The sequence below is a fragment of the Lucilia sericata genome, unplaced genomic scaffold, assembly GCF_015586225.1.
Source record: "Lucilia sericata isolate MDLA Ls3-8-SP2 unplaced genomic scaffold, ASM1558622v1 Contig002704F_arrow, whole genome shotgun sequence".
Taxonomy (NCBI): Eukaryota; Metazoa; Arthropoda; class Insecta; order Diptera; family Calliphoridae; genus Lucilia; species Lucilia sericata.
Genome location: NW_023996427.1, coordinates 29,031 through 43,495, shown reverse-complemented (window position 1 = coordinate 43,495; position 14,465 = coordinate 29,031). Strand labels below are relative to the sequence as shown.

The 14,465-nt window shown below is 35.7% G+C and overlaps 2 protein-coding genes across 2 annotated transcripts; one reads left to right on the top strand and one right to left on the bottom strand.

The window, feature by feature from the left end:
* The first annotated feature begins 171 nt into the window (after window positions 1-171).
* LOC119614223 (putative gustatory receptor 98b) lies at window positions 172-991 on the top strand. The gene is made up of 2 exons (XM_037970355.1): window positions 172-925; window positions 975-991. Exons 1-2 carry the CDS (start codon window positions 172-174, stop codon window positions 989-991), a joined length of 771 nt encoding a protein of 256 aa, XP_037826283.1.
* Window positions 992-10,696: 9,705 nt separating this feature from the next.
* On the bottom strand, window positions 10,697-12,775 carry LOC119614224 (glucose dehydrogenase [FAD, quinone]-like). Its single transcript, XM_037970356.1, has 2 exons — window positions 12,560-12,775; window positions 10,697-12,497 (listed from the first exon to the last, which is right to left on the bottom strand). The coding sequence occupies exons 1-2, from the start codon at window positions 12,705-12,707 to the stop codon at window positions 10,774-10,776; spliced, it is 1,872 nt and encodes a 623-aa protein (XP_037826284.1). The 5' UTR covers window positions 12,708-12,775; the 3' UTR covers window positions 10,697-10,773.
* Between the last annotated feature and the right edge of the window lie 1,690 nt (window positions 12,776-14,465).

Here is a 14,465-nt window from a genome sequence, read left to right as displayed (position 1 = left end):
AAAAATATAATAGAAAAATCGCAATTACTTCAGGCGACTTATATCTTTCAATGGATATTCTGCCTGATTGGTATAAATTTGCCGCCATTATTGAATTGCTATCCTAAAGGCTATGGCAAAAAAGTTATAAAATTTATCTGGTTATGTTTTGCCATATATACTGCATTCCTGATGGCCTTGGTTCTATGGATAGTCTACATTAATAATCTGGTAGTAGATTTTGTGGTTTTTAAAAATGATTTGGATAGTATCACCAGTGTTCTGAGCATTAGTGTCAATATAGTAGTGGCCTTTGTGCAAGTGATTTCCCAAACGATAGCCATTCTTAAGCATAAGTGTCTTAAAATGATTTCGAAAAGAATAGCTCAATTAGAACGTGATATATTGCTATACTTTCAAGAATACCAATGGCTGCAGGATAATGATACGCTTATTAATTTCCATCATAGATGTGAAAGATTTTGCCGTTACATAGGTCTACGTTTTGGCTTGTACTCCCTAGTATTTGGTGTTTTAATCAGCTTTATGAACTATCATTTAGTGGCTTCCGTTATGAATGTCAGAGATAAAGTTTTGACTATACTTTGCACTTTAGCCATACAATTAAAGGCCGTGGAATATTGTATAATTGTACAGATAATCAATGAATTTCTTACATGTTTGCAAGGTTCCCTAAAACGTCTAAAATGGGAAATTGCCAAGTGCCAGGAAAAACCGTTTATGGCTGCAGTTTTTCATGGAAAATTAATGGCCAATCAAATTCTTACGAATCGTGTTTGGTTTCTGATAACAGATATAGAAGAATATTTTGCTATACCGATGCTCATTTTGTATCTTTACAATGGTATCGCTATTACTCATACAATAAATTGGACGTATGTACGTTCGTTTGACTATTTAACTAGTGATCTGGATTGTGGATTGTGTAAGTATAATTTGAAGGATAAAATTTTATCGAATATTTTGTATCTTAGTAGAAGAATTGAAGTAAATGAAACTAAATGTTTTCAATTGCTCGGAAAATGGCTGGTGACAGCCTGATAGTCAAGCAGGACAAGGACGCGACTAAGGGATACTCTCCTGTTGACAATTGCGAAAGCTAATGAAGCTAATTGTCATTGCCATTCTAATTGCATAGGGGTCAAACCATTAGACCTCATATGAAAAGAAAATCCTTATGATCTTCGACCTATTGAAAGCCTTCAATACTATTAGCTATACCCCAATCTTCCAGGATATTCTGCAATCCATAATGTCCAAAGTTATAGACGTGCTATCACAGTATTACCGCTAGTTTCACTCAGATCTCACATAACTTAAACCACCAGAGGGTTTGTGAAACGATGATCCTTTATATAACCTTTGACACTGTCAGCCATCGGCACTTTTACACGATCGCTCCAAAAATGATAAGAGATAAATCGTGAAGAAGCCAGCCTTGATTTGTATTTGTAGGACTTATTGTTGTACCAGCGAGTCCAAGAATCACGGAGTTGTTTGGCCTTGCAGTTCTTTCGGAATTTGGATGGAGAGATTCTCGTATCAAAAACTTACTAAGGACTCCAAATTTCTACATCTGAGTCAGCTTGCAATAAAATACTTCGCCTTATGACATAATTGCAGGCATATAATGGTTATTATTTTCCGACTCCCAGAGCATACACCATGTTTGGGATAAAATTTAGCTGGAATCAGATCACTCTCATATATCTGGCACGGGCAGTGGTCTCAATTCCAAAAGTTGGGACCACTACCTGTGAAAAGAGTCTTAAAGAAGGTGCAAATCGTTAAAGTTCGTATATTAGCCCCCGGGCAAACAATTCAGTAAATAAGCCCTCAGAGTTCAAGACGATTTGAAGAAAGAAACTCAAAATATAAGCTTCGTCTGTGCGATCATTGTTGTACCAGCCAGTCCAAGAATCAGGTGATGACGATATTCTTAAGATTGTGTTGTACGCATTTGACCACAGCATCCAGTTTCTTCTCGGTATGCACCGTACGTAAGGTGTCAAAGTGCTTTACAGTGGTCCTTTTCATACACATGGTGAGCGACGACTCACCACAGCCCCTTTGTGTAACTTACACACTGGTTGCAATTTTTATACATGTTTCTGCCGGTTCATTTGCTCAAGTACTCGAGCTAGCTAACCTCTGAATATTGCTGCCCCGTTGCTTAACTTCCGTTTACTACCATCCGACACACTCACTCTAGGCATACGGGTACGCACACCTCTACATACACACTTGACACCAACTCATTTCCAAAGCTTAGTTCCACAAGCACATAATCTTCCGGCGAATTTAGATTTCATCCACTGCCACCATATTCACCCCGAAAGAGCCTCTCCAATAACCGAGACAAGACAAAGTCCGAAACTCTGCCCGGTGGGCTTTAGGTTCCCGTGGCACTAGATTACGTGGTTTTCTGGTTCGACCCCATGTGAAGTGATTCCAAGGAATGACCGAGGATATATTTGATCATTAACAGTTTATAGTCCCGGTATAATAAAGGTACTGGTAACACCTCTTTTCCACGGGATTGCCATAGCACCAAGATGGGGGAAGATTCATCAAGGTAACATGCTCACTTGAGTAGCGCCATACCTACGAACGTTGTTTAACCGAAAAACTAGTTATTATGGTGTAGTTGAGTCTTTTAATCGCGATAGAAATAACGAAAGAGTTAACTGTCAAACGAAGTGTCATACTGCGTTTACTTTCGACATTTATGATCAGAATAGTCTGGAAAATCTTTTCAAATTATCCTAATTTTTTGTGAAAATCGTCGAACTTAATGGCCTTCATGTTGCAACTACACCAAAACTTCGAAAGACATGGGCGTACTAAGGGAATATCGCCGCTGCAAAGGAGAGTATTGAATTCGTCCGTCGGTTCGCTGAAATTGGGGCTATATCTTTCCAATTATGTGATAATTTTGCGATATGAACTTGATCTACACCCCTATTAGATCCTGTTTCAGGAATTAAATCCACGACACCATCATAAGCGTCGTTGTTTCATTGATTGGGATCTAGAGCAGTTGAAAACTGATCTATTGTTTTAATGAAAAATTGTGTTCAGAGATTAGGGTTATTTTTTTGGTTAACGGGTTTGTTAATATACAAAATTACCGCAAATGGAGCGAGATAAATCCACAGATCCTACTACATTACCTAGAGAAACATTAACCCATTGATGCGGTTTAGACACTTGTGGCATTATCGGATATTTTTATTCAAAAATAAGGTCGGAGCTTGCGTTTACGGATAATGGAAATCGTCACCACACCATGATCAAAGATATTTTATTTGCAAATACAGATGAAATTGATTCGGAAGAAATGTGGTCTCAACAGCATACCGCTATTAGCTTTTGTGAGTTCTCGGAGCCAATTAACAGACTCATTTTGCGTTAAGTCCTTAATGTCGTTAACGAACTTGAACTTGATTTCAACAATATTACTAATTATTCGAAAATAATTTCAGATCGTTTGTACTATATAATCTTAACATTTGTCAATATGCTACTGCCCTGTTGGATGACACAGCTATGCATAGACAAGGTCAGTTAAGGTCCCCAACTAAAGCACACATTTTCACAATTTCAATTCTATTTTCAGTATAATCAATTCGGCTCGATATTGCACAATATCAAAACGATCGACGATGTAGCTTTAAATTATCGTATTCGCGAATATTCTTTACAACTTAAGCAACAGAAAATGTTGTTTACCTGTTCGGGTTATTTCAATATAAATTTGAAATATTTTGGCTTGGTAATTGAAGAGAAAAGTATTTTGGAAGATTTATAATGTTGTTAATAATTTCAGATGATATTATCGATATCTACTTATGTGGCTATATTAATACAATTTAAATTACAAAAGGAAACGGAAAAGGCAAATATTAGATTGTAAGCTAAATTATAAAATATGTAAAAATTTAAAAGTATAAATATAAAAACTTGAAGTTCTCTTAAAAATTTTGAAAAATTTAAGTTACTTTGGTCGTCTACTTTGTGTTTGCTGGTATAAAGGTGGATATTAATTCTCATTAAACTCCATAGTTATCCAAGTCCTCTAACAGTCTTTATTGATTATAGTTAGTTAAATTTTATGTTATAAATACATTGCAGTACATACTCGAAATAGGTCACCGAACACATACATATAAATCGATAACGAAATAACCTTTCACCACCATTCCTTGACAGACATAAAATTTATTATGATATTAATATCATAACGCCCACATAAGTGTTATAACTTGTTTACACTATGAAAATTATATTGTTTTCATTATTGAATGGAAAATAATAAAAATGTAATTAATTTTGTTACAATTATAAATATGAAATTTAAGACGTTAAACTAATAATTTGGTTGTGTCACAGACAATTGGCCATTGGGTTAAATTACATCCTTGTTGTTAATAATTCTTAAAGTCAATGTAACATTACGTAAAAAGTTGTCTCTTTTGCAACAAATCTTCATAAATTCCTAAGATGAAGCTATACTTTTCCCCAATTCCCTGTTCATCTTTCCTCACATTTCTTAATTTTAAATTCTTAAAATATAAATTTTATATCAACTGCCTAAATATTATCGTCATTTTCTAACCACACTTTACTTTATGTACTTTATGTCTGGACATAAAGTATATTGAAAAGGGAAAACAGTCTATCATTTCAATTGTGTAGTTGTTTGTACCTTGTTTTGTGGCAAGTTATTTTCACATTTTACCTCATACTTTCGAAAAGAAAGTATTTGTACCCTAAATAATTGTATAGACTGGACATTTATGAAAGTCTGTTTGCTTAGCAAGGTTGTTCATAGAGTCTTAATTTATTACTATGGATGCATGAACTGAACTAGAACTGAACTAGAACAGGACTAGAACAGAACTAGAAAGAACAGAACGGAACTAGAACAGAACTAGAACAGAACTAGAACAGAACAGACCAGAAACTAGAACAGAACTAGAACAGAACTAGAACAGAACTAGAACAGAACTAGAACAGAACTAGAACAGAACTAGAACAGAACTAGAACAGAACTAGAACCAAACTAGAACAGAACTAGAACAGAAACTAGAACAGAACTAGAACAGAACAGAACTAGAACAGAACTAGAACAGAACTAGAACAGAACTAGAACAGAACTAGAACAGAACTAGAACAGAATAGAACAGAACTAGAACAGAACTAGAACAGAACTAGAACAGAACTAGAACAGAAATAGAACAGAACTAGATCAGAAACTATAACAAAACTAGAACAGAACTAGAACAGAACTAGAACAAACTAGAATAGAACTAGAACAGAACTAGAACAGAACTAGGTCAGAACTAGAACAAAACTAGACACAGAACTAGAACAAAACTAGAACACAACTAAACAGAACTAGAACAGAACTAGAACAGAACTAGAACAGAACTAGAACGAACTAGAACAGAACTAGAACAGCACTAGAAACAGAACTAGAACAGAACTAGAACAGAACTAGAACAGAACTAGAACAGAACTAGAACAGAACTAGAACAGAACTAGAACAGAACTAGAACTAACAGAACTAGAACAGAACTAGAACAGAACTAGAACAAAACTAGAACCGAACTAGACAGAACTAGAACTAGAACTGGAATAGAACTGAACTAAAACTGAACTAAAACTGAACTAAAACTGAACTAGAACTGAGCTATAACTGAACTAGAACTGAATGAGGCTATGCATCCATACCAATGTCACTTTTTTAAAAAATTCCTTTCGGGAATACCATTATTGTTTACAAAAAATATTCCACAATAAATACAATGTTGTAAATTAACAAAAAAAAAAGAAAAACCTGGAATTACCACTTGACAAATCATCCGTATGCCTTAATGAATTGTGGGATTGCCAGTACTTTTACACTGACAGAAATTTTATATGCAAACGTTTATCATATATTTGTGTTAATTGAAGGTTTACAACACTTTAGCAAAAGCCGGAGTGTGTGATGAGTGTGGTAAAAATAAAAGAAAAAGTCTGTTTTCTACTATAGAATTATTAGCCTAATACATATACCAAAACTAGCAACTTTTCAACCCTTGTTAATTGAAAATCAAAAGTGAAAATATTGTTGTCTGTTGTTGGAAAAGAGAGCTACAAGTACTACTACATAACAAAAACCCAGAGACCCAGGTAATAGAATATATAAAATATTGTTGTAGTATATTAAAAATTATATTTATTTTTCTTGTTTTTGTTTTCCCATGATGCTGAGCACGTTGCTGTAGTAAATCTTAAATGCATGTGCTGTGCCAATGATAGAAGTCTTCTTCTTCTGTTCGCTTGTATGTTCAGCTAAAAACCATAACAAAATAGGGGTTGACTGCTGGGTAAACATGCACCACCCCACTATTAATTGTGGTGGTTATGGTTGTATAAGCAAGAGTTTCCTGCTTTTTTGGAAATTTAAAATGTTGCATATTTTCCACATCATATCAAGGGGGTTAGAAACCACGTTCTGTCTTTTTTGCTCATCATCGTAATCAGCATCTTCTTTTGGAATTGTTAAAGGTTTGTAGCTAGTTTCGAAAAGTGCATTAACCCAGGAGTATGAATGAATTTTTGTTGTTGATATTTTTGTTGTTTGTCTTTTATTTTGTTTTGATATCCTACACCGCTATAGTGGGGAAGGTATTATGCGTTTGATTCGGGCGCCTGTAACTTTTGAGAATATTGGTCCGACGATCATCAATATAACAATCGATCTTGGAATCACTCTCTGAACTAATAAATACTCGTTCGCCATAGCTATAAAACATCAGAAACTCAATTTGAATAGAAATCGAACACATATTTGACCTAAGAAAGATTCATTTTGATTTTCTTTAAAATCGTTCCATGATATTGGGGTCAAATTGGGTCAAAATGTAGTGCGAAGTATTCAGAAATTATCTTCTGAAGTAGAGCGAAATTACATTTGTCCTTAGGTCTTTTTATGAAAAAGATTTTAACGTTCATAACTGACTTCGTAACTTCTTTCTACAGAAATTCTGTCAAAAATCTCTTCAATTAAATCCTAAAGCGGTCTCTATCTTCTTTTGAAATTGACTGTACATCTTCTGGTGTACAGTATCATAAATACCCACATTCCTCACTACACTTTCTTACTCATCTTCCCCGGCGCTTTCTCATACATAATCTCACATTGCGAGGGGGGTTGTTTTGAATAGATTTATTTTTATATAGCCCAGAGCATTCCCTTAAGGGGAGAGAAAAATTGTTGATGGCCTGTTATGTTACTGACTGACATTATTATGAAATGTATGTTTGTAAACAAGAAAAATGAAATCATCATCGTCATCATCATCATCAGTATGCTGCTTTATTATTACTTTATTTATGTTATTTAATATTTTTTCCTTAAAAATATGTACTTATAATGTGAAACAGTTGTTGTGAAAGGACAAAGTAAAATAAATAAAATAAATATACAAATAATAACATAGACTCATTCCATTAGTTTTAATCTGTATAATAAAATAGCTTTAATAAAGCGTATATAAAGTGATGACTCATAATCGAAGACGATGGCTATGGTTACACCGACAAATTTCGTCTGTAAAGGATTTTATAATAAAGTCATTGAAAAGATGTCTACGAAGAGTAACAATGGAAAACATTGTCATAGTAATTCCAAACGACCAACAAATTGACTCTAAAACGACTCAAAAATTACTTAAAATCAGTCGAAACCACACAGAAGATAGTCTCATAAAATACTCTTTTAGAAGAGTTTCCCTCCCTAATTTCGTTGACTTATTTCGATGTTTCTAATAAAACCGATTATGTTTAATAGTTACGCATCATTGAGATAGTCAAGATCATGGAAAAGAGCTCTGCCAAGATAAAGTAGTCCGTGCTCTTCAAAGACTGTACAGTCAGATAGAAGGTGTTGTACCAATTTCTCTTCTGCCTCGTCTAAACAGCTTTTACAGTAGCTATACTGTGGGTAGCCCATACGTTCCGACATATATACAATTATACAGTGCCCAGTAATTATACCCGTGAGAAGCCTAATCGTGCTCCTACTAAAAGACCAGAGAGTCCTAGTCCTATCCATTGTCAAAGTGGGCCAGAGCAGTCTCGTTATTCTACAAGTGGTGATATATGACTATATAGGGTCACCAGGGGAGTGTGAATATCCCTTTGCGCAAGGGTTAAGTCTAAGGACTACCCTTTGGTTGCGCATTCATCAGATATTTAATTTCCCCGGATGTCCTCATGTCCTAGAACTCATATCAACTCAACGTGATGTTGTGTCAGTTGTGCCAATGATTGAATACAATTGAGAAGACATTTCGACTTAATAACATTTGAATTAAGAGATTTGATAGATGCAAGGCTGTCCAAGTATATATGTATAGTCGAATTTTCGAGATTTAGTTCCCGGATTCTTCTCGCGGCTGTATCGATGGCATATACCTCTGCCTGTAAGACCGGTCAAGTGTCCGGTAGTCGAAGAAATAACAAAAGGCTCAGTTTTTTCGGTGAAGATTCCAAGCCCGTGCTCCTTTCTGACTCCATCAGCATAGATTGAGAGTTCGGGGCCCAATCATCGCTTATCGGTATCTGGTCTTGAATGACCTATTAAAATTCAGTGTAGATAGTATATAGTCCGTTTTCTGATTGGGCTGCCTTCGACTGTTTAAGTCGTAGAGCAGATTTAGCAGAAATGAATTTGATTTGTTTTTAAGACTCCATCTTTTCCTAAGGGTTTTCTTATATAGAAGACACATAGTTCCTTCTTCATTCGACTCTCAGCATTACGTTTCAACGTGAGCTTAGAATCTAAAATTACGCCAAGATATTTGGCTTCGCTTGAGGTATTCAGAATGGTGCCATCCAAACACGGAGGTCTGAATACTGGGATTTTGTACCTCCTGGTGAAAAGAACCAGTTCGGTTTTGGCAGGGTTGACACCCAGACCGTTTTCCCTGGCCCATGATATCAGGGATGATTCCATGAATTCACTTATTGTGCGAATAAATTTCCCTTGAATAAGAAGCACAACGTTGTCAGCATATGCAACTACTTTGAAGACTATCCTATTGAGTCTGAAAAGGATTTTATTTACTACAAGATTCCAGGAGTGAAGAGATGACATCATCTTGTGGTGTGCCCCTTGTCTCAACTTTCCTTGTCTTGCCAATACCCATATTAGAGTTAATGGCCCTACTCTTGAACATGTTTTCAACACCTAGGTCCCCCAATGCATCGATTATTGAGGATATGTTCACGTTGTTAAACGCACATTCTATGTCCAAGACAGATGCCATAACATGCTCTTTTATGTCAAATATCTTCTCTATAGTTTCGACAACGTCATGCAATGCTGTCTTCGCCGACTTCCCTTTAAGGTATGCGTGTTGTGCCCTATAGAAATTATCAGGATAAATGATGTTCCTGACATGGATCTCGACCAATTATTTCCAGTGTTTTTAATAAAAATTATGACATACTGATCGGTGGTACTATGGTTCACTTTTCCCGCCTTGCGGATAAATACCACTGCAACTTCTCTCCACACTTTAGGAATGTATCCTGTTTCCAGGCTACTCCTAAATATCATAATTTGCCATGGCATGATGCTGGTAATAGATTTTTGGAGTAGCGCTAGTAATATGCCATCTGGCCCTGGAGATTTATATGGCTTGAAGGATGACACCGCCCACGAAATTTTCTCCATACTATCATTGGAGCTGACTAATTCCCTTATGTGGATTCGAGAAGTTGCGAGGTGCTCCAAAGTGGAGCCTTCATTTTCATAATTTTTGCAACACGGAAAGTGTGTCTCCATAAGCAGTACCAGAGTTTGGGACTTAGGATTTAATTTGTTTCAGTTTGTATTATATGGTCTTTAACGATTTTCTTCTCAAACGAATTTTTGAGATTAATTAAATTTGTCAAGTTATATTAAAATAAATATGATTACGAAGCATTTTATTTTTGTCTGAACTTTTCTTTTAAATTATCTTCCACTGTCCAGACAAAACGGAAATGCCCTTGAGCATAAAAACAGTCTTCTCATCTTCTGCTTTGTCATGCAAATTGTACTTATTTGCAACAATTGTCTACTGCTTGTTTTGTTCTGCTTCCACTTTTTTCGGTCTTACTCGATAACAACAGTTGAAAGTGACTCAAACTCTAGGTTACATAATATACAACTTTGATGTCTGTCTCGCCACGTTTTTTTTGGCTCTTTTTAATGGGAGAAAGATTAAAATTTATGGGGAATTGTTGTTAAATCGAGGGCGTAACTTTATTTGTTTTAGTCCTTTTTCGTAACTGTTTTTTGTGCCTTCAAACGCTTTGACATTAACAGTATTGTCATGTGGTTTTCTAATTACTTCACCATTTAAAAAAAGGGGAGTTTGGCAATGCGTATCAGTGAACTCAGGTGTATGAATTGAAATTAAGTGGGAAGTTTAATATAAGGGAACATACAGTTTCCAATAGAGAAAAAGTCGTTTATTTCCAGCTTTAGTTTTGCGGTTAAATAAATAGTTTAAAACGATATAAAACTGCAATAGTTCCTCTAAACAAATAATAATTTACCATAACATTTTGCGGTTTAAAATGTATTAACCAAAATATTAATTTATATAAAAGTTTTGTGGTTGTTTTTTCAAAACAAATATGGTTTATTTATTTAAATATAAAACATAATTTAATATTAATAAGTTTATTTATTACTAGAATTACTAAAAATACTTTAAAAAAGCTCCTTTAATCTCCCCAGGCGGCTCTTATCATATCGGCTGCCTTTTCGCCAATCATAAAGGTGGGGGCATTTGTATGGGCCGTAGGGGGGAAAGGTATAATACCACCATCCACTACTCTGAGTTTACGTATGCCATGTACCTTAAGTTCTGGACTTACTACAGCTGTAGGATCTGTTGCGGGACCCATGCGACAAGTGGCCACTTGATGATGCAAAGTATAAGTCATGGTGCGTATAGAGCAACGCCAGTAGTCATCCGAACCAAACTTATAGGACTCACAGCCCGGTAAAGGAGTATCTAAGAGTCTTGTACCTATTCTTTGCATGGCCGGAGTTTGGGCTATACGTATGGCTGCCTTAATGCCTTCTAACATAACTTCCACATCACGAGGATCATCAAAATAATTCGCATCAATCATGGGCCATTGTAAGGGATTTTTATTTTTCAACCATACGCGACCCACCGATCTGGGATGGAAGGGCATTATTAATACAGTATAATGATCCTGTTGTCTCTGCATTAAAGGTCTATAGACACGATCATAGATTTCATCTTTGATATTGGCACCAATTTTCAAGGCAGTACCATCATCTGAAGCCAAACTACCACTGGCAAATATAATTTCACAGTCAGGCCAGTCTTTAGGACGTGTTGAGCCGGGCACTTTGATAAAAGTCAAAGCCTCGACACCTGTTAGAGTAGACAGGCGGGTATCAGGTCTGCCAGCTAAGAAACCCAGTACATCGGTTAGGCGAAAACGTGTGGTAAATAATGCCTGATCGGTGGTATTGACCAGAAATGTGGGACCAAAATGTGAAGCATGTTCATACATTCTAACACCCACGGGCAATTCTTGTAAGATCTTAATGCCCAAACGTGATAGATTATCTTCAGGTCCTACACCCGATAACATTAACAATTGGGGAGAGTTAAATGAACCAGCCGACAATATAACCTCTTTGCGGGCCTTGAAGGTATAAAGTTTTTTACGATATATAAACTCTATGCCATAGGCGGCTTTAGTAGAAGGATCTATTAAAACTTTAGTAACCCGCGAAAAAGTAAATATTTTTAAATTTGGACGTTTAAACATAATGGGTTCTATAAAGGCACGATAGGCACTATGGCGGCGACCACCACGAGTATTGGCCTGTACATACGAAACACCCAATTGAGATTCACCATTATAATCGGTATATGAATGTCCAGCCTGTTGAGCACCTTCTATGAAAGCATGAACTATTTGGGTGCGATACTGTACATATTCCACACTAAGAGGACCGGTTTGATTGTGATAACGAGTAAATTCTAAACCCTCCAAATTGGCCATTTCAGACTTGAGAAAATAAGGCAAGACATCCTTATAAGACCAGCCATAGTTACCCGCCTCAGCCCAACTATCAAAATCACGACGATTACCACGATTATAGATCATAAAATTAATCGAACTGGTGCCACCCATAATTTTACCACGAGGATGTAGACATTCATTATTATACATGCCAAAGCAGGCACGTTTCTGTGGCACCGTTCTATAGTTCCAAATGGCATTAGTCACCTGCATATAACCGCAAAGAACGGGCAATAAATTTAAAATATTTTCCGTGCCACCAGCTTCGATTAAGGCCACACGCCAGTTGGGATTCTCCGATAAACGATTAGCTACAACACTGCCCGCCGTACCGGCACCCACCACTATAAAATCAAAGACCTCATTATTGCGGGGAACTGGAAAGTGATATTTTATTTAGATCTTTGATTATTGAATGAGTAAAATTGAAAAAACTTACTTGAGGGCCTTAAAAGTTCTTGTTGAAAATTAGTCAAACCCAGTTGTAGACCATCGAGCAGATTTTGATAGGCATATGTGGAGTAGGCCTGAAGCCATAAAATTATTAAAAATCTAACCGCAAAAGTCCCGCTTTGTTTTAACAGCATGTTAAAATGCTAATTTCATGCCAATTTTTTTATTTAGTTGAAAGACTTCTGATTCCAAGGTGTTTAACTTTCTGATTGTAATTATTAAATGAAAAGAAATTATAAAAATTAAGAGCTTTTAATACAAACATTAGGAAACTGGTTTAATATATATAAAATTTATTAATATTATTTAATTTTTTTTTACATATTTACATACATGTTAATATTGTAGAATTAAGAATAAATTGAGAGCGTAAATATTTCTTTCTTACTTAATGATTTTAGAATAGACGGAGAGTGTAAATATTTTCATTTCACTGAACCAGTCCTTACAATTAATACCCATGAACGCGCCTTATGTTTGTTTTAATTTAAACAATAAAAAAATTAACAATTAAAATCCAGTTTTAATACTTAAATAATATTAACTTTATTATTTGCACTCGAATAGAAGTGAACCATATACGTAGATTGTTTGCTTTTACAAATTGTGCTTTAATTAGAATTTTGAACTTGATTCATTAGTTTAATTATTTTGTTAGACATATTTCTCGTTGTCTTATTTTGATCGTTTGGGAGATAATTGCATCGTAATATTAATTTGCGACCCTAAATCATGAAAGATTTTTTTCGTTTGTCTGTACTCAAGAGATGACCACCTAGGAACTAGCACTACACCGCGAGGATTATTCTAATAATTTGCATCGATCATGGGTCTTTGTAAGGGATTTTTATTTTTCAATCATACGCGACCCACCGATCTGGGATGGAAGGGCATTAGCCTGTTTATTTTCGTACTTTCTCTTTTCATCCCTCCTTCTCTCTACTATCTTTACCCTCAGTATATTCAATTTAAAAATCTATCGATGAGAATTTACTCTTGCAAAATTTTAAGATTAGAGACCAGAACGGCCTGGGAGTTCTGCAATATAGATTTAGCTGTAAATTGGATTTGTAGCAACGCTCAGGGAACTCTTGAAAAATTTGAAGATTGGAGACGAGAACTAATCAGCTACCGACCAAATAGTCGGTCCGCTCCGTGGATGTAAAATAGGGCCGATTTAGATGTAAATCGAATTGCTAGTTATCTCAGCAATGCTGTGGCTTTTATAAGTATAAGCTCCCATGATGCGTCACTGATATTGCGAATATTCGGAGAATATGTCCTAGATCATTAAACGAGGCTAATTAGTTACATGATTCCTTCGCCGCGAATAGAAAGTAGGGCCGATGTATGTAGATTCAGCTGTACATTAGATTGTTAGTTCTATAAGTAATGCTGTGAAGAGACCCTGCAAATCATCGAAAGGTTTTAAGAAATATGAGCCCTCATGGAGGGTCCCTGATATTGCGAATATTCGGAGAATATGTCATAGATTACTTAATGCGGAATGCGAAATGGAAATTTGATAGCTCTACTGAAACTAGTCTTAAAATTCTATTGAAATCTCCTATAATCCCTAGCTATATTCAAAAATTGGCAGAAGTTGAACTTTCGGTAGTAATCAAGAGACCTTAGAACTTCACCTGATTCCCCACTTTCCTGGTTAAGTTTTTCGGAGAGAGATAAATTAAAAAGAGACAAGTATACTTTTTTGATCACTTGACCTCCATACTTCCTGTTTTTCACAGACTCCAATTATATATCAGTTATCAGTCATTATTAGTCACCGTAAATTCGGAAACCATGCTTGAAGTTTTTGACTGCCGTGTAATGACTTGTGTAGATGTTCTCAAGATGAAAAGAAGACTGTAGTACATCCATGTCTGATTACT